General features: G+C 46.8%; 1 protein-coding gene across 2 annotated transcripts in view; it reads left to right on the forward strand.

Annotated features, from left to right (window-relative positions):
- LOC136826318 (bolA-like protein DDB_G0274169) overlaps positions 1 to 24,638 on the forward strand; it is a 114,488-nt gene that overhangs the window by 59,549 nt on the left and 30,301 nt on the right. For both annotated transcript variants that reach the window (XM_067083567.1, XM_067083568.1), the window contains exon 2: positions 19,695 to 19,861. In XM_067083567.1, the coding sequence (XP_066939668.1) occupies positions 19,695 to 19,861 (167 nt within the window). The remainder of the gene's footprint in view (positions 1 to 19,694; positions 19,862 to 24,638) is intronic.

A 24,638-nucleotide genomic window follows, 5' to 3' on the forward strand; every position in this document is an offset into this window, starting at 1 on the left:
CTCAGGTTCCCACAGAACCTTTGGAGAGAGAGAGAGAGAGAGAGAGAGAGAGAGAGAGAGAGAGAGAGAGAGAGAGAGACTCTCTTTCACATTCCCGCATAGGAATGGTGTAAGGGTCCCGGGACAGCGATGGTCTTGTGGTAGAAATCGAAGAAGAGAATCAGTTCATCATCTTCATCTTCACCATCTTTTACTTGGTGCTCTCCCACGCCTTCAGACTTGGAAACTGTATTGCTGGTCTTTCTGAGACCCTGTACCCCTGGAGCACCAGGTGCGCACGTCTCCTCAGATACGACACGTTGAAGAGGTAACCCGTGTCACCTATGCTAGTTCCAGGAAATCTTTTTCCTGGACTAGTATGTACCTCCGCCCGCGTTGCTTCGGACACTCAGGTAGAGGAGGGGCCAACAATTGTCCTGTATGTGACTTGGAAGCTTGAGTCTGCAAACTTCCAGAGAGAATCGTGTCACTTCAGGTGCTCTGGTTTCATTGAAACCTTGAGTTACCTTTACCAGTATCGTGGCGTTACCTCCGCTGACTGGTATAATCCTTCTGCTCGGGTTTCCTCAGGCACTCAAGTAGAGGGAGCAACTGATGATCAATCCACTCGTGACTTGCATCACCTTGGGTACTCAGTTTCTTCAAAATCCAAAGCTACCCTTTACCAGTACCATGGAATCACTCTGATTGCTAGTATAGAGCCTACCTCTGCTGGAGATTCCCTGAATTCTCAGGTAATACAAGCAACTGATGCACAAAAGATTCGTGATTCTGGAGCTTCAGTTATGCAGTCTTCCAGGGAGACCTGCGTCACCCCAGGTACTCGGGTTTTTTTTTTTTTATAAACCTTGAGTTACCTTTACCAGTATTGTGGGTCACCCCCATGGGCTGGTGTAGGCTACCCTATCACTGATGAACCTCCATGAAACTGATAAGGAGAGAGTGAGTGCACAACATGGAAGTGCTGCCTCACCTCCTGCTAGTACTCTCCCGAGTACATGGCCAGGATCCTGTAACGGTGGAGCCAACTTGCGAGTCTGCACACCTGGAGAAGCTATGAAGTTCCTTATACAATCTCCTTCATGTGTAAGAAGCCAAGTCCTCGTAGAAGACTGGGGCACGACTTGAAGACATCCAGAGTTCATGCCCGAGAGTGTGCGGTCACTACCTGGGTCAGCCCTTGCCCGCTTTCGAGTGTACTAGCCACTCACCTGGGCATAGCTTCTGCACACGTTTGCTTGAACAGCTCTCCTACCTGTTCCTGTACAGAGATAGTGGAATTAGAGAATTTGTCGTCTTCTCTTTCATCTTCGTTGTGTGCCATCATCTCCTCCTCTTCTTCTTCCAAAGCTACAAAGCAGAGGAAGAAGAAGGGTGCCTCTCCCAACCGTAGAAGTCCCATAGGGCTTCTGACGGCCAACTTTCTTCCATGAAGAAGGCTACATGATCTCTTGCTAGCAGCGCTACCAGTACTGCAACTCTCGATTTGTCTATCTGGCACAGGAACAACCGCAAGAATACCAGTTCTGGGAATTCTTCCTGGTCTCTTGAGGATTCCTGGTCTACGGACCCAGACCCTATCAAGCAGAGAGAGTGAGTTCAGAGTGTGCGGCACACTCAAGCTCTGTCCGGTCCCGTACACTTCCATACGGGAATGGTGCATGGTCCCAGATTGGTGACGTTGGCCTACCAGTCCGCTCACCTAGGAAAGTCAAGAGGGGATTCCCCATCCAGTCGTCTTCTGCTGTAGAGACCTCTGCTTCTTGGAAGACTGTTAACATGTCTTCAGGATAGCCCCTGTCCATGTTCGCGTGAATGTGAGTGCTCTCCCAGACCTGTACGACCGCCATCAACACAGTTTGATGACCGGCCACAGCCTTACTCGCCTATCGGACGTATGCTTGAGTGGTAGAGAGATTACCAGGGGACTCTGGTGGATGTTCAGAGATTGTTCATTTGATACATCAGTTTACAATCTCCAGGAAGAGACTATGGCTTTCCCAGTGGGCCGTTCGTCAGCCATCAGAACTTTGGGGACATGGGAGGGAACTCTAAGTCTCAGTGGCCTTGATATGGTCGAGACTTGCCAAAAGGGTCGTGAACCATACCTCTCTGCATGCTCCTGACCCGGGTTACCCTGTAACCTTCCCATCTTCTGCTCCTGCCTGTAGGGGTGATCAGCTACTCACTGCCATCTTGGAAAGATCTTGGAAGAGGAAGTGGAAGGGGAGGAGTGGCAATCATCATCTTCATCGTCTTCGTCTGCCGCTGCCTCCTTGCTTTCTTCAGATGCTAGCCAGGAGAAGAAGGTTCCTCCCTCCCCCCCCGTGGAAGTCCCATCATGATGCTTCTAAGGAGCCGCTTCCCTCCACAGGGGAAGCAGAGAGATCTCTTGTTGGCTCTCTCCAGTCTCAGGACTCAGGGGTCGCATCATGGACCTCGCCTAGGTCTCTTGATTTGGAAGCCTTGAGCATGCGGGTCTCCAAGACCCGAACACTTGAAACCAGTTCTAGGACATTACCTTCCAAGACTGGTGCTGTGCCCACCTCTTCCTGTGTCTCTTGGGACACACAGGTGGAGGTTACTACCAGTGATTGTCCTGGATGTGATTCGGGAGCTATGAGTGCTTGGACCTCCAAGCAGGATCCAGTCACTCCTGGTACTTGGGTTTTGGCAAAGCCTTGAGTTCCCCAAACCAGTACTGGGGAGTCTGCTCCCTGGTATGGTTCAGGCATTGCAAGAGAGAAGGTGATGGAGCATGCAAGTGCTTCTTCACACCCAGCCGGTACTGCTTCAAGTACTTGGACAGGGTCCTGTTCAGGTGCTTCCGACTCAAGGGTCCAAGCACTCAAAGAAGCATTGAGGAGGTCCCCAACACAGTCATCTTCTTCCCAAGGCCATAGCCTCGAAGAATGCTGGGACATGTCATGAGGTGCAGGCATTGCTGAAGAAGGTACTGTTAGTGCTCGTAAGGATACGTATTTCCGAATCCCTTCAGTGGAGAATGCTGGAATTCCTGTCTTTGATAAGGGACTCCCCATTCCTTTCCATTCCTCCGGGAGAGGACTGAATTGGGAACTAGCCTGGTGACTAGACAACAGGAACTTCACGGGAGTGTCTCTCACACTCCCCCTCCCGTCATGCCCCTGTTCTCAGGTATATCGACCGAGGGAAGAAGTGCACACTTGGAAGAGTTGCTGCTTTCAGGTGAGTGGAACCAGTACAGGAAACATCTCTACATCAATATCCTGAAACTCAAGACAGCTTGCTTAGCTTTTTGAGAGGCTCAGGATCCTGGTAAGGTACTTTGTGGTACGGATGAGTGTTGGTACCCCTTTTGCCATGAGAGTAACTTGTGTCAAGAAACGGGGTGTGGGGTGAGAACTGGTTTCCCTCCAACTCTACATTTGTTCCGTCTTGATATACAAACCATCGGTCCTTTACATTAGGAATTACTTTCAGTGAAGCTGGAAATGGCCTTTGAACTTTTGAACAAGGTGGTTAGGCAGTTAACTACCATCCGGTAGGCGGGAGTCCTGCCTGCCTGAATGTAAACATTCCAATTTGCTTTTGGCTGTCATGTGGTACAAACGTGCTTTCTTCGCTCTCTGCCCTGATTTCCGTGGAGCTGTTTTCCCGGTGGGATCTTTTCTGTTTGTTGTGTGCATTGTATTTTCATTTCTTTATCATGGAAACTCATGAGGGAAATAAACCCCATAAGCCCACCTTCCCCCAGCGTGTGTCCTGGGGTTGGCGGGAAGAAATGTAATAGTTTTCAATCTAAAGTTGATGTGGACCCCACGCCCTTTGCGCTTCTTGCAGGGGGTGTGTGTTCCCGTGATTCTCCCTGTTCTGAGTGTTGCTCCTGGTCGGCTGAGCAGTGGGTGAGGTTTGAAGGGAGGAAGTAGTATTGGAGGAAGCCTTCCAAGGCATCATCTGAGGGTTACACGCCCCCAGTGACTCCCTTGTGGCTAACGCTTTGGGATCGTTTCTCTCTCCTGGCAAGCTTCCACTTCTGGCTGCCTCTCCTTCAGGAGAGGACTCCCCTTCATCTTTTTCACTCGCTTCGCCAGGCGTGGAATGACACGCGGGGAGTGGACGATCAGGACAACCTCTTTCTGGGGGCCTCTCCTCGCTCAGCGGCAGGTGGGAATTTTTCCCCCCGGAGTGACTGGAGTCTCCCTCCCCTAACCTGACCTTATCTTCAGGTATGGCGGTAGAGGCTTCTCAGTAGGGGCAGGCTCCAGATCTCGCTTCCACCTGGGCCTCCCTGGCTACTGTCACTGGAAAGTCACCTGGCTCATCACTCTGGCACCCCGCTAGTGACCCATGCCGTAGCTAGTGCTACAACCAGCACCATAATGATGACCACTTTTGCTAAGATGCTGGTGACTGTATCTTCTCATCTGGGTACCCAGGTGAGTGCCGCACCAGCATCTCATCATGTAGTGCCACTCCCGCCTAGCTTCTTGGCCCTGCTGTCCCAGCCAGGACCCTCCATGATGGTAACGTCATCCATGCTCCATATTATGGTTCCCACTCATGCTGTTCCTGGTGTTGCTGGCTCCCAGACTTTCCTGGCTTCTCCATCTACCTCGGCTATCGCGGTCACCCCAGTCCTGGCTCTCGGCCCGTCCAGGCTTCACCTACCCAGGCTGTTCTGGTCGCCCCAGTCACTGCTCCTGGTTTCCTTGGCTCCCAGGCTGTACTGGGTGCCCCAGTTCCCCCGGTCTCATCCGTTGACATCTCCTCTGCCTAGGTCGCTCCCGCTACCCTGGCCACCCTGGCTGCTCCTGTGACTTCTGCTGCTCCCTCCTGGATGGGAGACTTGACCGCCGTTCTGAAGAGGATGACAAAGAAATCGAAGAAGAGGTTTAGGAAGGTGTTGTTGTCATCTTCGTCTTTGTCGTCATCTGCTACCTCCTCCCCTTCTTCTTCCAAGACTCGTCAGTCAAAGAAGAAGAAGCCTGGCTTTCCCCCCGCTAAGAAATCCCACTCTGAGACTTTTAAGGGACTGCCTCCCTCCACAGGGGAAGCAGTGGGATCTCTCATTGGCTCCTCCTGTCCTTCGGGTCAGGGAACTAAGTTGTTAACCCCTGGGTTTAGCATTTCAGGAGCCACGGACGTGCAAACCTTGATCTGCCCACCCGTTGCTGTGCCTGAGAAGTCGTCTTCGAAGGCTGGCACTGTCGGGTGCTCTTTCGCGAGCTGCTCTGAGTACCCAGGTCTCTAAGGAGACTTGGGTATCCCGAACCAGTACCGGAGAGTCTGCTCACTGTACCGATTCGGGCGCAGGATGGGAGAAAAAGCCAAGACATGCAGGTGTCTCTGCTCTGCCTGCTGGCACTTCCACTAGTGCCAAGCAAGGTTCCAAGGTAGATGCTTCGGCCTCTCGAGTCTGAACATCTCGGGGGACAAAGAGGAGATCCCCTATACAGTCTTCTCGAGAGGCTCCAGCCTCTAAGAAGACTGGGCCCCATCAAGAGGAGAGTGCAAGTTGTTGCCAGCCAGCCGCGCATTTGACTCCACCCAGTTGTCGGTCATGTTCGTGTGGTCAGCCCAGCTCGGTTGAGTCGAGTGCTCGGCTCAGCTCGCACGAACCGCTGCGCCCTGCTTGGAACAACACTTTGCCGAGGCGAAAGTGTTCTCCTGGACGTGGGTTGTCATCATCAATGTGGGTTGATGACCGCTCTTGGACTGCTCCTCTTGCTGGTTCCCCCAGCAGTACCAGCGGAGGTGCCCAGTCCTCCTCGCCTGTCCCCTCAACCTCCTGGAGTTTCCCTGGGAGGGGCGAGCCGAAGAGGAAGAACTCTGGAGATTCATCTCCCCAGTCCGACTACGAGGGCATACGTTTTTGGCTCAGTCCTGGGATCGACTAGGTCGTACGCCCGCTTAGTGCAGGAAGGATCCAAGGGGTCTGCTGAGGTTCTCCCTCTCACCAGGAGAGTAGATTGGGAGGACCGCACCCTGGAAGGACCCGAGGGTCTTTCCCCCCCCAGGATGCGGACACCCCTGAAATACAGAGGACTTTTGCAGAGGTCATTGTGCTGATATGTCAGCACAACAATCTCGGGGAAGGGACCACTGCCTCGTCTGTGAATAGTATTTCATGCCTAGAATCCTTCCATGGTCTGAATAAGGAACCAAAGCTTTCAGTGGGGCTTCCGTGGTCCACATTTGCCGAGGGGGTTCTCAGTTAGGTGAATAATCTTGTTTCTGTGCGAGATAATTCACTTTGTTCAAACCGCTTGGACAAGCTGCTTCCTCCTCCTCTGCCTTGACAGAAGTGCTTTTTTACGCCCTCGGAGAGGGCATAGCCGGCTAAGCAGGTTGACCCGGACCTGGTGCGTCTAGGTCCGGGCCTCTTGCTGCAGCAGCTTACTGTGGAAGGAATCTCCCTCTTATAGCAAGAAGCAGTGACCCTGGAAGCCACCGCTATGGTGGCTCCCCAGGCAGTCTCCTGGTTGGATCTGTGGTCTTTCACAGTACCCAAGGTGGCTGCCTCCTCGGACACTGTCGTGCCCCTGGGGAGGACTCTGCTTTGGGGAGGCTGTGCCAGTCTGGAGGTAAGGCCACCTACCTTGCCCACCAGATGGCTAACCTGTGGGCAAACCTGGTGCTTAAGAGAAGAGACGCTGTCCTTTCTCGCTTGGTCCTGAGTCGGCAGTGACAATATGGAACGGACCTATGCTGGGTTCTGCCTCTCTCTTTCCCAGAGAGCTGGTAGATGCTGCGGTGGACAAACGTCGTGCTGAAGACAGTGACCGCCTTGTCAACCAGGCAGTGGCCAAGACCTCTGGGTCTTTGCGCCCTGCTGCAGCTTGGCCGTCGGTCCAAGCTAACACTTCTTCGGCCCCTAAGAAGTCCCAGACTTTGAAGGGTTCCCACGGGAACACCCAGCCTTCTTCTTCCACCGGGAAGGGCAGGTAGTTGTGTCCCTTTCTCTCCGGTCCGTCTCCTTACCTAGTTCCTGGATCAACAAAGGATCTCGCACTCATGCAAGAAGTGCAAGCCATGCTGAGCAAGAATGCTGTGGAAGTCATGTCGGATCGGTCTCCTGGCTTTTACAGCCGTGTCTTTCTCGTGGAGAAAGTTTCGGGGGCTGGAGACTGGTCATAGCCTCTCTCCCTTGAACCGACTCGTTCACCAGACTCGGTCCACGATGGAGATGGCTTGTTCTGTGCTTGCCTCCATCAGGGAGAATGACTTCATGCTTACGGGGGATCTGAAGGATGCGTATTGTCGAATATCCATCCATGCTTCCTCACATAAGTACCTTCGCTTTATCCTCGGGGAGATGGTCTTCCAGTTCAGGGCTCTCGACTGCTCCCCAGGTGTTCACGCGAGTGTTTACCTTAGTGTCAGCTTGGGCCCACTCGCACGGGATACATCTATTGAGGCATCTCAGTGATTGGCTGGTCCCGCTCGCAGTTGCTTCAGGACAGGGATCGGCTCCTTAAGTTTTGCTGCGATCTCAGGATCGTAGTTAATCTTGAGAAGTCAGATCTCACCCCCAAGCAGAGGATAAAGTACCAGGGCATGCTGATAGGTATGGTAACAGCAAAAGTCTTCCCCTTGGACTCTTGTATCAGGAAGTTCAGGAAGGCAGCACAGCTGTTCTTGTCTTAACAGGAGCATCCAGCTTGGCAATGGCAAGTCGTCATCGGTCACCTGTCGTCCTTGAAGAGGCTGGTCCCTCATGGGCGTCTACATCTTTGGTCCCTGCAGTGGCGGCTGAAGGAGTACTGATCCCAGTCTCGAGACCCCCAGTCCTTTCTCATCCCTCTTTTGGAGGAGGTGAGAGAGGACCTGGATTGGTGGATGGGCAACAGGAACCTCTTAATAGGAGTATGCCTACATACTCTCCCTCCGGACATGCTTCTGTTCTCAGACTCATCGACCGAGGGATGGGGCGCACACCTGGACGAGTTGCTGACTTCAGGGGTGTGGCACCGAGACAACAAGCACCTTCACATCAACATCCTGGAACTCAAGGTGGCCTTCCTGGCCCTCCAAGAGTTTCAGGATCAGTTGATGGGACACTCCGTGGTGTTGATGAGGGACAACAGCATGGTAGTGGCATATGTCAACAAGCAAGGGGGCCTGGTGTCCCTTCCGCTTCATCAGTTGACAGTGCAGGGGCACGAGTGGGCTCTTGCCCACTCAGTAGAGCTGTCAGCCAGGTACGTTCCAGGCAAGAGGAATGTAGTGGCAAACAAGCTCAGCTGCCAGAATTAGGTGATAGGGACAGTAGTCCCTTCACCTAGACATAGCGGAGAGGTTGTTCGATCTGTGGCAGCATCCAGTCATCAATCTTTCGCTACCTGGCACAACAGAAAACTTCAGGTCTTCTGTTCGGTCATGCCGGACTCATAGGCTGCTGCGGAGGATGCATTCCAACACCTGTGGGACAGTCTTGACGTATACACCTTTCCTCTGTTTTGTCTGATTCGCGGGGTGATCAGCCAAGTGATGATCACCCCGAATCTCAGGATGATTCTGGTGGTTCCCAAATGGCCCCAGGCTGTTTGATATCCTGACCTGCTAGCCCTTCTCTCTGAGGCACCAAGAGATTCCGTCCTGGCCCATGCTATTGTGTCAACCCCATGTAGAGTGGTACCATCAGGCAGTGCAGTCCCTGTGTCTTCACGGCTGGTGGTTATCCAGCACCACCTGCGTGCGAGAGGCATTTCGTGCAGTAACGGAGATGGCTGGACACCTCAGGCATTTCCTCTGCAGCGATATACCAGGGAAAGTGGGCCGTCTTCTGTGGTTAGTGTCGTAGATGGGGTGTCTCTCCAGTCGGAGCTTCTGTTCAGCAGGTCGTGGATTTTCTCATCTTTCTTTACTGAGAGAAGCTTCTCTCCATTTCAGCCATAAAAGGCTGCAGAGTCGCACTCAGCCTAGTATTGCAGCTGAAGGGGGTAGATATCTCCTCTTCTTTTGAGATTTCTCTTCTGATGAGAAGCTTTGAGAGGTCTTGCTCACCCAGGGACCCCAGGCCCCCTGCATGGGACGTGACTCTTGTTCTAAGGAGCCTGACTTGTGCACTGTACGAGCCTTTACAAGAGTCGTCAGACAGGGATCTGACCCTCAAGACCATCTTCCTGCTTTCCTTCGATGTTAAACACTCAAGGACTTTCCTTCAATGATCAGTTACGCTCGATTTTGTCCCATACTTTGTAGCGAAGACTCAGAACCCATCAGTCTTTGTCGCTAGGTTCGAGTCCTTCACAATCCCCTCCCTAGAGGACTTTGTTGGTAATGACCCAGATGAGATGCTACTGTGTCCTGTGAGAGTGCTGCAGTGCTATCTGAAGAGAACTTGCCATCTCTTTGGTCTGACTCTCACGTTCCGGAAGGATCTGTCAGTTCCACAGGTATTGAAAGTGGGGGCGTGGTCCCAACAGACCACTTCCACTTCTTTCTACCTTCGGGATAATGACCACAAATCCTTGGGCACCATTTCTTTGGGACCTGTGGTGGCTGCTTAATAAGTTGTGTATCTTATCCAGCTCCTCTAACAGGACAAGGTTGCATGTTGCCTAAGATGTGCGGTTGTGGATGTGAGAATGAGTGTGGGAGTGACTGGACTCTCCTTCTCTTCCCCTGGCTCTCTTCCTGTGGGCAGAGATCAGATGTGCCGTTACATATTGGATCTGGCGGTCGATGCAGGTAAGCTACACTTTGAGCTTCCGTTCTATTTCCGTTCAGGATCATAGAAGGAAACCCACTCCTTCCTCTAGCAAGGGGAGGAAGGAGACCATGACAATAAGGCAAACCCATTACTTGTATTTGCCTTTCTGTCGCTGACTTTTTATGGTTCATCTTAGCCTATTTTGTATGAAGTGACGTCTTCCTCATTCATACAGAAAAACAGCCCAGAAGTCTGACAATTGGTCTTGCGTTTCCTACAACCCGATCACAGGTTTTCCCTTCTCTGCTCTATCAACCAGGAAGGGAATACAAGGTGCAGCGAACTCCAGTAAGTTCATAGAGACTCACTCAGATTCCTCCCTCCAACCAGTGAGTCTTCCTAATGTAAAGGACCAATGGTTTGTACATCGTGTTGGAACAAATCACAGTTTTTTTAAGTAAATTGTATTTTTCCTAACTACAGTATACATATACAAAACCTGAGGTCCTTTACATTGCATTTTCATACCCACCTCATGCCGCCCCTCAGTCTGACACCTGGGCCGAAAAGCAAATTGGAATGTTTATATCCAGGCAGGGAGAACTCCTGCCTACCAGGATGGTAGTTAACTGCCTAACCTCCTTGTTCGAAAGTTCGATGGCCGTTTCCAGCTTTGCTGAAAGTAATTCCTAATGTAAAAGACCTCAGGTTTGTATAGTTAGGAAAAATACAATTTACTTTAAAAAATTGTGATGCTGACGGTGTAAAAAAAATGTATGAGTGGGCGGCTGCACACTCGCCGGAGCTGTTAGTCAGGTATATTGTATCCTGGGAATCAGAAGTTAATGGCAATTAAGCTCATCACCAGTGTCAGGTGGCAGGGCTTTGGCCCTCACACCCAAACATTACACAGGATTTCTCAATCTTTGGAGCTTTCCAACAATGGATCAATATAACAGAAGCCGTTGGTGTACTGTTCCATCATTCCACTTCCACGGTCATTGGTAGAAACATCTCCCAAAACCCATGGAACAGTCTTGAAGCCTCAGAAGAGGCAAGGGATCTCTCAGTTGCTCTTCCCTGTCTACGGATGCGGGAACCATGGTACGGGGCTCTTCAGAACCCTGTGCCATGAGAGCAACGGAGGTAAGGGTCTCCATGGACACCCATACTTCCGACACTAGTCCCCAGAAGTCACCTTCCTAGGCCGGTGAAGAACCTTCCACCGCTGCACGGGGCTCTTTGGACTCCCATGTATCAGTAGCAACTGTTGTACGGGGTTCCACAGAACCCCTGCCATGGGATTTACAGCGGCACGGATTCTGTGGATATGTGTCACCAGAGGTGCACGGTTCTCTCGCATATCTGTGTCACCAGAGGTACATGGGGCTCTGATAAGACTCCTGTGTCACAAATTTTGGCCTTGGGAATCTTTTCCCCAGGCAGGTTAAGGTTCTTCTGCCTTTGTTCAGAGTCCCACGGACTCCCGTAACACCAGTAAGGTTGTTGGGGCTTCTCAAAAGGGAAACTGTGGCCAATGACCCAAGGTAGGAATGCAGAAGGTACACATGGCTACCTTGCTCAGCTCGAGTATTTCTTCCAGTGAAAGCTCCCCTAATATCCTCCTCCATTCTTATATATGGCAAAGACAACGCTCCAGTGAAGGTAACATACCCTGATCAGAGGTATTTCTTAATCAGCCACGAACTTATTCTTTCACTGATTTTCCGTTTCATTTTCAAAGTGCGAATTTCCATGTTAGACTTCATTATTGCAGTGCATTAATTTAACTCGTAGGTGTTTCCAGTGTCGTAAATTGAGATACCTTGGCACCTTCCGTGCACTTCTCGACTTCTCCTTTGATTACGCTGTTTCTTCCGTCACCTAAACTCACGCATTCTCCATTGCAGACGGAAACACTTGCTGTGGAATCTTCCTTTTGATTGTGCCCTGATTGCTGTGGTCTCAAACTACTGTTACCCAATCTACAGTGGCATTGAAGTGGATTTCTTCGACATTATTGAGTTATTAGTTGTTAACATAATTTAGTTAATTAGAGGGACTGTTTACCTGCCTCATTTATTCCCCTTCTTCTGATTTTGTTTTTAATGTAAATATAAGTGATTTTAAGGTGAACCCCAAGTGTTTATCTGCAACTTTTCCCTATTGAATAAGAGCCTCAACTCATTTCCTTTCTGTTATGGTTACCTGAACCCAAAATAGTAGTTAGAAAAATCATAAAGGTAATTTCTCTGCTCAGAATTCAAGCTCCCTCACAGGTAAAATTATAAGAGTGGTGACCAATTTGCCAGATCCTTGCAGCCTGCAGTGTTGCAAGCTAGAATCTTTGCCTCCTTGTAACTTGCAGCTATTAGCTTCTAGCCACACTAAAGCTGGATTCAAGACAGGAAACAATCCTTAGCGTAAAATCCCTAAATAAGCACACAATCAAACAGAGCTCCATAGTGTAAGTACAGTGTTATTTTATATTTTAGATTAGTTGCAATCAAAATCGTGACTGTAAAATTTGTTAGGGGATAGATAGACCACGTGCATGCCCCACGAATAGTTCACAGCGAGGAGAGAGTACTGATTTACTGAAACATAAGCTTTGTTGCTATCACATGTTACCTTGCATGATTCAGTGTTAGGCTAGCTAGGCAGTGAAGTGTTAAACCAAGTGATAACCAAGGAAATAGTGCGTTATTTCCTTCCCCTTGTGCTTTGGACAGTTTATCATCCATCATTTTAGATAGGCAACACAATACTTGGGCAGTGAATTCAAAGCCCTGCCTGCAATCGTCTCTCTCTCTCTCTCTCTCTCTCTCTCTCTCTCTCTCTCTCTCTCTCTCAGTAGCAATGGCATCAAAATTTAAAGTAAAAATTCCACAGTTTACCATGCTGTCTTGAAAATCTAATATATACAAAATTCCCTTCCTTTTGTTCACGCAACCAATTTGCACACATTACAAGTTGTCTCCCTAAATCATTCTTAAGTCCACATGAATAAGCAAATTTTTTCCCATGCATCTCAGAATAGACTGGAGAAGGGAAAACATTCACACAATTGTTCGTCTGTTTCATAAGATCCCGCGCAACCTTTTTTGCACAGACATTCACGTGGGTTCATGCACATGCCAATACCCCAGTCAAAACACTGGCCTTCATAACAAACCCAACCTCGCACAACTTGTACAGTAGAGTAAACACAACCCTCGTGATCATGTGCTAGTCAGGTCAACCCAGAGTAAAATTAATATCTTTGCGCACGTGATCCGGGCAAATAAATGCCTCAGGCATGGTAGATTTAAGATTTGTGCTTGTCACCTTTCGGACGTATTTTTAATTCTATTTCAAAGTAAGCATATATATCCTTGTCACAACTAATGCCTTATTCCTTTATGACAACCCTCGCTAAATGATTCGTACATGCATGTATTTGTGTATACCCCTAAGTCACTGCTTCCTATTTGCCTAGAGCAACCCAATTTTATAACTTTTACATAAACCTTAACCCCGTTGCACCAGTACCAAGTGCCTCTCACCAAACCCAAGAAATCCTTTTCCTTTAAGGTTTACGCTACCCATTTCATTAATTCAGTGTTCTGACACCCAGTCAAGTCTCTCGGACTTAACCTGTTTCGAGGGTTCCCAACAATCCTTCGCAAAAGGGGAAAATCCCACATCCAGCTTGCAACAACCCAAATCTGTGTTCTGCAGAACAACACAAACTTACATTCTTTGTTAACAAACCTACAAACCAAACCCATTCTCTTATGAAGAACCCCAACGTTCTCCAGAGCGCCTCGACTTCGTGCTATAGCCAGTCTTGTTTGTGCGCGAATATAACCAAAATTACATTCTTTTGAACAACCAAACCCCATGTTCTCTGAATGAGAACTTAATTCTACAGAACACTTTTGACTTCACGGTATAGCCGGTCTCATCTGCACGTGAACAAACCAAAACCCCATTCTATTTGAACAACCCTACAAATACTGGGACACCCTAAACCTTGCACAACTAGCTGGCCTTGTCTGTATGCAAGCAGCAAGCTGTTCTTTGAACGAGACCCTAACCTAACTCTTGATTCCCAGTAACTAGCCCTGCAGTACAAAGTGCCACCAGAACATTCTTCTCGACAAACCCTACATCCTGCGGGACCGACCAGGAGTCATTCTCTTGAACAAACCAGGACCCTCACGCTCAATTTCCAGGAACAAGCCTTGCACTACAAACTGCTACTCAACAATTCTCTTGAGCAAACAGAATCCATTCTCTGAACGAGATTTTCCAATTACCCCGCTCGTTTCCCAGGAGCAAGCCTGCACCAAGAGTGTCACAGTCCAACCAACGGGACACACCACTCCCCAGGGGTACTGTATATCTTACAAAACCTCGCCCTACACATCGGCAACATGGTAGCCATTGCTGACAAAATCAAAGGGCTTGTCTTTGCTGGGAAAGCCCTGGGACTGAAGGAACAAGAGCTGCTGGATTGGGTTGCAAATGAGAGAAAGAAGAAAGAAGCAAGGGAGAACGAGACAGACTGGAAAGAGAAGCGAGGGAGGAACGAGAAAGAAAGGAGAAAGAATCAAAGGAGGAACAGGAGAGGGAGGAGAAAGAAGGGGAGGAGGAACTGGAAAGAAAGGAGAGAAAGAAGCAAAGGAGAAACGAGAAAGAAAGGAGAGAGAAGAGGAGAAGGACAAACAAAGGGCCCATGAGCTAGAGCTTGCCCGACTTGCTGCCAACGGCTCCCCTCCAACCTCTACCCCCTCTTCGCTTACCCATGCCAACACTTTTGTACCAAAATGGAACGACTCGGAGCTTGAGGTCTGCCTCAGCCAGGTAGAAGAGGTCCTAGCTAGTTATATGCTTGCTCCAGCAGAATTTTCCTTCTCCTGGGGAAGCAACTGGGCAGAAAGGGCCAAGTTGTTTTTCGCTGCCTTCCCCAGGCAGACCAATGGAAGCTCTACAAGGTGCATAATGCCGTAACTAAGGCCTACAAGATAACCCCTGGACGCTGGAGACAACGTTGGTGAAGCCAGGCCAAGGAAACGGGTCAAACCTGGTCCAAATGGGTGCATCATAAGAACAGAGCTCAAGGACTTCCTATAGTACGCACCCCCTGCTCTCACTACCTACATTTGCAAAAAAGCCTGAAAGACGCTTGCTGAATGCTGTCGCTTAGTGGACAGCTGGGACACACACCACCTCCTCGCTAGTTCCTTACGGGGTAAGATTTGCCCGCCTTCTCATACCTCCGGAATCTCTCCGCTCAAAAATGGACATCCTCCGAAACAGCCTGTATGCGGCCACTGTAAGAGACCTGGTGTAGGGGCTTTTTTTCTTTGACACAATTGGTGCAGAATGATTGGAATAGATTCAGAGGTTAAAGAAAACTCTTTTCACCTATCTTAATATGTTAACCTTATTATTACAGTGGCCTGAAGACCTTCAAACAGAACCTTATCCTAATTTTATTTACATTTGCCACAGTTTAGTAATTATCATCTCTCAATACTCAATCTAATGTATTTCCTACTTACCACTAAAGTTTATCAAAACAATCTTCCTATACTTAACTTAGCCTAACTTAATACTATCAATAGTCAAAATATTATCAACAAATAATCCAACCCTAACTTTCTCAGCACTTCATCTCAGAATAATTCAAGAAAATCACAAATGTCAACACACTATTTGGGGATAACTACGGAGTTTATTTTAGCTATGACATCCAAGCTGAGGGCAGAAATTACTTTGGAATTTCTTCATGCAGTCCTTTTTTACACAAAAGCCCTTCTCTCCTTCCAATCGAGAATCTGAGATCTCATTCACAATAAAATCAGCCAACAGATATTAAAGCACTTTCTCTAACCCCGATCCCATTTAGGACAGTCACTGTCTTAAGTAACTTGAAAATGGTTTGGTGTCACCAACTGTTCGACTGTTTTGGTAGTTGCCAATGTCGATTTCCTATCCCAGGTAAAGCTTCTTCCGGTTCAGGTGAAGGGAAGCCTATTACTCTATCACACTCAAGCTAACTGCAATAAAAAAGAAAAAAAAACATGAAATACATCAGACTTTCATAATAAAAACACAAAATAACATAAATAAAAAACATAACAACAACAAAAACGAAACAGTTAAATTCACACAAATTATCTTTCATCATACAAACCCAAACTTAGCCTACCACACCGGGCACCTCACAGAACAGTGCTGCCTGAGAATCCCAGCTCCACCCAAGGCCCCGCGTAAGCCCCCCGCAGGAACACTCACAACTGAGTCACCTTGCCCTCCATAGCAAACCTGCTCACTCCTCGGGGACAGTGTCCTGGAGAGATTTCAGGCAAGAAACATGCAATGACTGTGGCTAGAAGGGTCACATGTCTGCAAAGTACGGGCAATGCCCGAGACATGCTGCACCAAAAGCTGCTCACACTGCTGTCCGCTCATGACAGCCTGCTGACTGGATAAGCCTTGGCTCCACTCCACTCGGGACCAGGTGCTTTCCGGTGACAACATTCGCAAGAATGAGATTACAATTTACTGGGTAAATGGAGACGTCAAGGACCTCCCCACTGTTTGTCTGCGAGTCACCACAGGTGATTCCTCTCGAGAGAGGGAGCACCTCTTTGGTGTCGTTGAATCCCTGATGACTGGACATCCTCTCCTCCTGGGCCAAGATCTTGTCCAGTGGAGAGATACCCTGATTCCCATACAATGCATGACAGCCGCAGCTCCAGACGATCCCTCAGAGGAGGCATCGCCTCTAGAAGACGATCCCCTACCCGACGGCCTAGCTGTGGCATCAGTGCCATGGTTGCAAGACCAGCCTGGCACTCCCCATAACGAGCCTGACTTTGATCCTGTGGCTGCCCTCCTCATCATGGGGACGGACGCCTCTCTTCCTACCTTAAGCCAGGAGCAACTCATCTGGGCGCAGAAAGAGGACGCCACCACTCGGAGGGTGCCACCACTGAAAACGAAGTGAAGGACCTAGTTAATGACAACTTCCTCCTGGAGGACGAGGTGCTCTACTGGGTCACCCGGGGAATCCATGAACCCGCTCAAGTTAGTCATAGACTGGAAGTGGTACCTCCTTCCCTGCAACAAGACCTCCTCCGCTTGGCACGATGGTATCAGCGGCCACTTTGGTGTTACCTGGACCACCCGTATAGGAGGAAAATTCTACTGGCCAGGCTTGCAGAAGGCTGTCAAGGCTTTCGTAGCCTCTTACCCCACATTCCAGATAACCAGCAATCCAAACAAGGTCATCCCCAAGGCTCCTATCAAGAATATTCCCTCCGTTGGCATCCCCTTTCAGGATGTCATCATTGATTATTTTACGTCACAAGGACACATCAAGAGCAAGACGGGAAATAATTACTGCCTCACTATCATAGACCAGTTCACAAGGTATCCTGAGGCTATTCCCATCCAGAGCAAGAGCTCCAAGAATGCTGTCAAGGCACTCATCACCTTCTTCTGTTGGTTCGGGTTCCCTGCAGTGATTCAAAGTGATCAAGGGCAACATTTCATGTCAAAAAAGTTCCGTGACAGCATGGCTAGCCATGGTGTCAAAGATACTCATTCGACCCCTTATCCCCCAGAAAGCCAGACCCTTGGTGCCACTCTGGCTAAGCTCGAATGCAAGGGAAGAGCAACGTGGGAGGAGAACCTCCCCCATGCCCTTTTCACTATCTGCCATTCGCCATCCAAGGCTCTCGGTACAGCCCCTTTGAGCTCATATGCACACTACTCAGGGCCCCCTTGACATCCTGTACAAGGCCTTGGCCGAACCAACAAAGGCGGACTGGGTGGAGGACCTGCCCAACATTCAATGAAACCTCCAGGCTGCATGGGTGGTTGCCCAAGCCACTGAGGCTGCTAGTCAAGTTTAAGTTTGACAAAATGGCCTGAACCTGTTCATCCAATATCAGTGACCAGGTCCTAGTCCTCTGAACCGGAGCCACTCACCCTCTGGTGACCCAATTCACAGGCCCTCACAAAGTACTAGGAAAACAAGGGGCCTTCAGTTACTTAGTAGAATGTGGATGGAGACGAGCCAAATGGCTCCATGTCAGTTTGCTCAAACCCTACCTGACGAGAGAAGAAAAGGAAACTGAGGATGCCCCTCCAGCTCCCAGGGCTCCTTGTAGTCACCATAACCACGATGGTGCCCCCCCTCAACCAACTCAGAAGTTCTGCTTAGCCTTGAAGTTATCACGCCGTGGCTGTAGAATCACCAGCGAGGTGACGTACACCAGCTGTTAAGTGCATACCCACAGGTAACCCAGGACCATCTTGGCTGTGCCGAGATCCTGGAGCACACCATAAACCTGCGGGAAGGTGTTACGCAGGTTGTCCAAGGCTCCTACAGGGTAAATCCAGAGAAGGCCAAGAGAATCAAAGAGCAGGTGCAGCTCCAGCTCGAACTCAGCCTTATTGAAGCTACCTAAGTGAGTGGTCCTCCCCTTAGTCTTAGTTCTGAAGGAGGGAGGAGGAGACAGGCTATGTATAGACTACCGGAAATTAAATGAAGTCACAAAGCCTGAGCCATACCCTCTCCCGCAAATCGAAGCTTGCTTGGACAGTCTTGGCAGTGCTCGTTACCTGAGCAAAATAGATCTAGAGAAAGGATATTGGCAAGTGCCCCTGTCAGAGGAGTCACGCCCTGTGACTGCTTTCACCACGCCTACTGGATTCTACCAATGCAAGGTGATGCCCTTCAGCCTCAGAAATGCCCTTAGCTGCTTCCAGAGGCTGATGAACAAGGTCCTGGCAGGAAGATGACATCATAACATATGCCAACACCTGGGAGGAGCACCGTCATCAGACAACCACTCCCAAACAGCCTCTGTTAAAGAGGTATCCTAACTTCTCAAGCCACCTACTCACTGGGTTGAAGGGGAGCAAGCCACTCTATCCTGACAGACTCAGCAAACTGCAAGTAAAAAAAGAAAAAACAACAATTAATACTCAAACAAACAGCACATTCTTAAACAACACATACAGACACAGCAACTACAATGGGAAAACCAAAAATTCAGTCGTACAAAGAAAATGAAAAAAAAAAAAAAAAATTTCATTATATAAATCCAAACTTCTAAGTGCCACCACAGGGTGTCCCATATAGTCCGTGTTTGTTGTAAAGTTCTGGAAAGACAGTCAGTCACCATATGGAATTGGTTTCTTGGGCAAGCATATGAGAAGGGTAGGGCTGACTCTTGTAACCTCTTATACAGCCTGGTATCCAATGAAGAGGCTGATAGGGACCTATGTCTTAGACAGTTCACCATGTCATACTAAACTCTAGGAAAGGTTCAGGAAAGTCTTTTGTTTCCATTCAGAGAAGTGGAAGTTAGTGTTGGTAGACAGCAATATTATCATCTTGGAATGTATAAATGCACTCCTCATCACTTACAGAGCAGACAGAGAGTACACATCATGAGATTTAAGCCCTTTTACAGGTCTTCTATTATGTAGTTCACCTGCATATGCCAGACGTGGCATCTAATGTGTCTCTTTGCCAACCTAATCTTATCCATGAACCATAGTTGGAATGCAAACTTGTCTGAAAGGAGCTACACAATGGCCTGGGCAGCCACGGTAGGGCCAAAGTAAAAGGAAACTAGAGGTCAATAGTTGTCTTCTAGCACAAGGGGGAAGGAAGCCTGTCAATAAGATCTGTTTTTGTTATGAGTTACCAAAGATTGTTGAAACAGAACTCATTTAAGTGGATTCTAAGGTATTCATCCTTGTTACTAATGAAGTCTTAGGTGGAGTCGGTTACCTTGATGTAAAGTTGGGAAGATTATGCTATTTTATAATATGCAGCTTAAAATTAATAACATTTCTCTCAAATTGATAAAATTGCATATGGTTTTAATGTTACTATTATTATCTGAATAAATTTCATAGCCCAGTAAGTTCTTTATTCATCCAACAGCCAGAGTCTTGTCTAGTTAGTTATGAGGCAAATACATGTTTTTTATTTGCCCTTATGAAGATTATGTTGCTAGATTTATTGTTTTTTTCTTTTCTACAGTGGGACCAGTCGAATTATCCATCAAAAACAAAATAGAATCTGCTCTCAAGCCATCTTACCTAGAAATCATTAATGAATCATACATGCATAATGTTCCACCTCAGAGTGAAACCCATTTTAAAGTTGTTGTGGTCTCAGAAGCATTCTCTAATGTCCCACTAATTAAGGTACAGTATAGTGCAGTCCTTTTAATTTTCCATGATTTAAATCTTGAAAACTGAAGAGTAGCATTTTGTTAATTTTGATGAAAAAACTGTTCATAAAGATGTAGATGAGATATTTTATTGAGATGCTTGGTGCTATAACTTTAGTTACAATACTATACATGTAGGAAATTATTAGATAAGCCTAAGCTGATAATTGAATTTCAAATATGAGTTTATAACTTTAGAAGATGCTTAAAATTTGTACATCCAATGTACAGAGATATATGCTCACAGCAGTTGTTTATTTATCTTCCATTTGTTATGATGACCCCCTGATCCCAACCCCTTGATGAGGTGGGGGCTTAGGGATCCATTGTAGAGAGAAAGCATGCTCATTTATGTCTCTCCGCTCTGGATTCAACCAAACATTGGGACCTTTAATTCCTTTACTCCTCTTCCTATTAACTTTCTCCTTCCCCTCTTCGTCTTTTGTTGATGACCTTTGCATGGCATTAATTATGGACACTTCTGCTCTTGTAACTTTGAAGGAGGGTGGAGTTGGACCGCATCCCGCTCCAAGTGTAGAACTAGGGTACCCAACGTGGTTGAGCAAGGGGAAATGTTCATGTCAAACCATGCCCTCAGTGCTGGGTCTGATCTCGACAGACTGATGACCCCTAAGGCGCTGAGGGTATGGTGTATCGTATCCGGAACATTCGCCAGTAAACATTTTTGCCGTAGGAAAACTCGCCTCAGGAATTATCGCCGTAGGAAGCTTTGCCGTAAAACAATTTCGCCGCATTTGTTATCAAGTATATATGGCTCACACTAATTTTTACTTCGATTTAAACATTTTAATAAGCGAAGTACCTTGTTATCAAGTAAATCTGGAACCTACTACCGTTACATTTTGATTGATGAAGTACCTTGCTATATAATTAAAATACCCAAATTGAGTACGTAATTTGAACACTCAAAGAAGGAGTAGAGTTAAACTCTTTAAATTTTCTTTATTCATTCGACAATATTTTTTTTGTGCAGCCAACCCATAACAATGGTCTATCAAGTGGAAAGTACCGGAGGCGGTGCGAAATTAGTTGACGGTCATAACTTTGTTTACAGAATAGATAGAAAATATGGTGAAAAACATATTGGAAATGTGAAAATAAAGAATGTAAAGCTAGGGTGCATACTGTGCTGGAAAATGGTAATTTATCTATATGTAAAACATTTGGCTAGCATTGCCATCCATCTCATCCATCAAAACCAAAAATGTATGAAGTAAAAACAAAATTGAAATCATTAGCCACTAATTCACAAACTTCTGCATGGTCATTAATTGCAGAAATTTCATCTAGTTTAGATGATAATGCATTGTCTTTGCTACCGACTTCGATATCGCATTTGTCTCGCAGTATTAGAAGTTGGGGCAGAAGAAAAGCCAAGCTCCCCCGATCCCAACCGGAAGAAGTGGATATACAATACCTGAAGAATATAGTGTAGATTTCTTGAAAATGGTGAGAGAACTTTTTGTTGTACGATGTAGAGTGGTGAAGATAGATGATCTGGATAGAATTTTAGTGTTTGGCACTCAAGCTGGGTTAGAGGACCTTGCTAATAATAAAGATTGCGCTTGTGATGGCACTTTTAAATGTAGCCCCGATATATATCAGTTATTCACATTACTTATTATCATAAGACATATTAGCGTACCACGTCTTTTTGTTTTGCTACCTAGTAAATCACAAGTAACCTACAGCAGACTTTTTAGCGCCTTGAAGGACTTACACCCATCATTAGAGCCCGAAACCTTAATGGTTGATTTCGAGAAAACAATTATCAATGCTTTGTGATATATTTCCAACAACAAATATAACAGGTTGTTTATTTCATATGGCTAAGAATATCTATCTTACGGATACAGAATTTAACAACAAAATCAAATGCTTCATTGCATTAGCATTTCTGCCAGTGTGTGATGTTATTGATGGTTTTCTCGAACTGACTGACGATGATGATTTGCCCCAAGAATTTGTATCATATTTTGAAACTCACTATATCGGAGGAGAACGGGGTTGAGGTGAACAAAGACGAAGAATGCAGCCAACTTTCCTATTGACCTGTGGAATGTCTTCGAATGAACCCAGAATGGTATGAACAGAACCAACAACCGAGTAGAAGGCTCCCACAATGCAGTACAGAGCTCCATGACTAACATACACCCAGATTTGTGGAAACTGCATATTTGAAAAAGGAAAAGACATTAGCAAAGAAGAAAAAGTGTGATTTATATCAAGGAGATGCAGTACAAATGTGAAGAAAATATACATTGATATCAATGGAAGACTTCAGTGGAAAACGCTTCATTACAGTCCAACACATTATTTACGAAGCATTGCTTGGAATTTGCACATATTTTAAATTATTTCTCTGTTAATTTGATATATTTTTAGTCTTTTATTTTTTAAATAAATGTTTATTTTTTCATTTCTTTTCTGATGTTTGACCCTGTAAAAAAAGACATGTTAAGTAGGCTGATAGTTATAAAAATAAAGTCCTGTATATACAAAGCTTTTTTTTTCTATCCTTACCAAAATAAATCAATGTTTGGAACACAATCAAATAATTCACAATTATAACAAATTATGATAACATTTACAAGGAACAAAAAAAAAAAAAGAAACATGGCACTTCGTTAATCAAAATGTAAAAATCAGATATACTTGATAACAAGGTACTTCGCTTATTAAAATGTTAAAATCGAAGGAACAATAGTGTTAGCCATATATACTTGATAACAAGGTGCTTTGCATATTAAATTGGACATTACTCCAAAAGGGACAGTTCAAGATAAGGGTATCGAAAAAAAAAGTGACGAAATTGTCTTGCGGTAAAAATCCTATACGGCGAAAATTCCTGAGGCGAGTTTTCCGACAGCAAAAATGTTTACGGCGAATGTTCCTAGAACCATGGTGTATATCCACTGTGGGTAACAGCGTTGCTCCTCCCCTAGTTGGGCCTCCTTAGTGAGAAGGACCTCGTTTTGGATGAAATTTATAAATTTCTTTATATGACAAACACATCTAATTCCTCTACAACTTCTGGCACGGATTTGGACTTTTCTAAATCTCAACCAAATTCTAAGGGGTTGGGAACTGACCCTGCTCACAATCAATCCCTAGATTTTTTGAGCTTCTCTGACCTAGTTAGTTCAGAGGCCACAAGCCAGACTACTTCACCAGAAATCTCCTCATCCCTATCCTTGTATACCATGTTACATGTCAGCTCTGCAAATGATGCCCCACGCTCCCTCTTCACCAGTTCATCTCTGATGGTCACTTTACAACCATATGAACCACAGCGTGCTACCATAAAACAACGGAACACTACAGCATCTCTTCCTCCAAGAAACTGCCTTAAGGCTCCAACTCCATCCTCTTCTAACCACCTCAAAACATCCTCCGGCACTCACCCTTCGGTCCCCAGAAGTGGGACAAGTACTTCATTATCCCTCCAACTGCTCCTTATGCAAACAACACACTCCACTTTCAGAAGTGCCCTCAAAGACAGGTAGGCATGGCCAAATTCCTAACAAGACCTGATCGCTCACGTCTTGTCATGGTGGACACTGAAGCTCAGGCTCAGGCAATGTCCAATCCCAAAGATTTGCAAGGTAATACAGTAAACCCCTTGTATTCGCGTTCTCATGGTTCGCGGACTCACGCATTCGCAGGGTTTCTCTGTGGAACATTTCTGGGCTCGACCTGTGTCACCCAGTGAAATAGTCCATTAGCACTGATTTCTAGGTATAAGTATTGCTAAGTATACCAGAGAAAAAGCTAACCATAATGCCAGGGTTACGACCCCTGGATCGAGCGCCATTAGATGGTGTCGGTATACACAAGGGGTGAGTGGCTGCCACTACCACAGGTCTCCTTCCTTATAGATCTCTCCAATCTCAAAACCCCGAAAAGTGAGGGGCCGTTCTAAACCTCATCCTCCGCACCCAGCCAACTACCACCCCGGCCGCCATCTTATAAACATTCCAATTTAGCATGCCTTTCAGATCACGCCGTGTTTTTTCTTGGTGTTGTGTTTTTGGTTTTTTGCTGTTTACGACATGTCTTCCCACCCAGAATTCCCACCATCTAAGTTGAGTACCATTTCCTTTTGGTTTTTTATTACAGAGGCATATTATTTGACTGTTCAACCATATTGTTTACCAGGTTAAATAGTGCTACGCAGCCGGGCGTGGGCTGTGTCTGCCTCTGCCATGCTTGACCCTCAGTCTTCACATGTTATTAGCAGGAAGTTTCTGCTAGTTTTTTATCCCTGCTCCATTCCATTGGAGCCTTATTTGTAGAAATTACCATTTCGCTGTTAGGAGGCTAGGGAGCCTGTATCTGACTGATCTAGGCTAGGGATGGAGGTATTCCCCTCCCTTTTTTCTGATCATAAATTTCTCCCTTTTCCCCTGGTTTCCTTCCTCCACCAGCGAGTTGGTACCTTCTAGATGGTGGTATTGTTATGCTCATGATCATAACTGATGTATACAAGGATGGATGACATGTCTATTCTTGGATTAGTTTTATATGTGATTCGGCGTCAGAGGCGGCCATCTTGGGTATCCCCGCTTCCCGCATAACGGTTGTTGTTTGGCCCTCTCTGCCGCTGAGTCATTTATGTATTCATAAGTATATATTTTTAAGTATATATAATTTTAAACTTCTCACATCGAATGGTCCACTTTTTTATGTTAGTACTCTTGACGTCAGGTAGTTTTATTCGATTAGGTATA

Source organism: Macrobrachium rosenbergii, chromosome 40 (assembly GCF_040412425.1).
Source record: "Macrobrachium rosenbergii isolate ZJJX-2024 chromosome 40, ASM4041242v1, whole genome shotgun sequence".
Lineage (NCBI taxonomy): Eukaryota > Metazoa > Arthropoda > Malacostraca > Decapoda > Palaemonidae > Macrobrachium > Macrobrachium rosenbergii.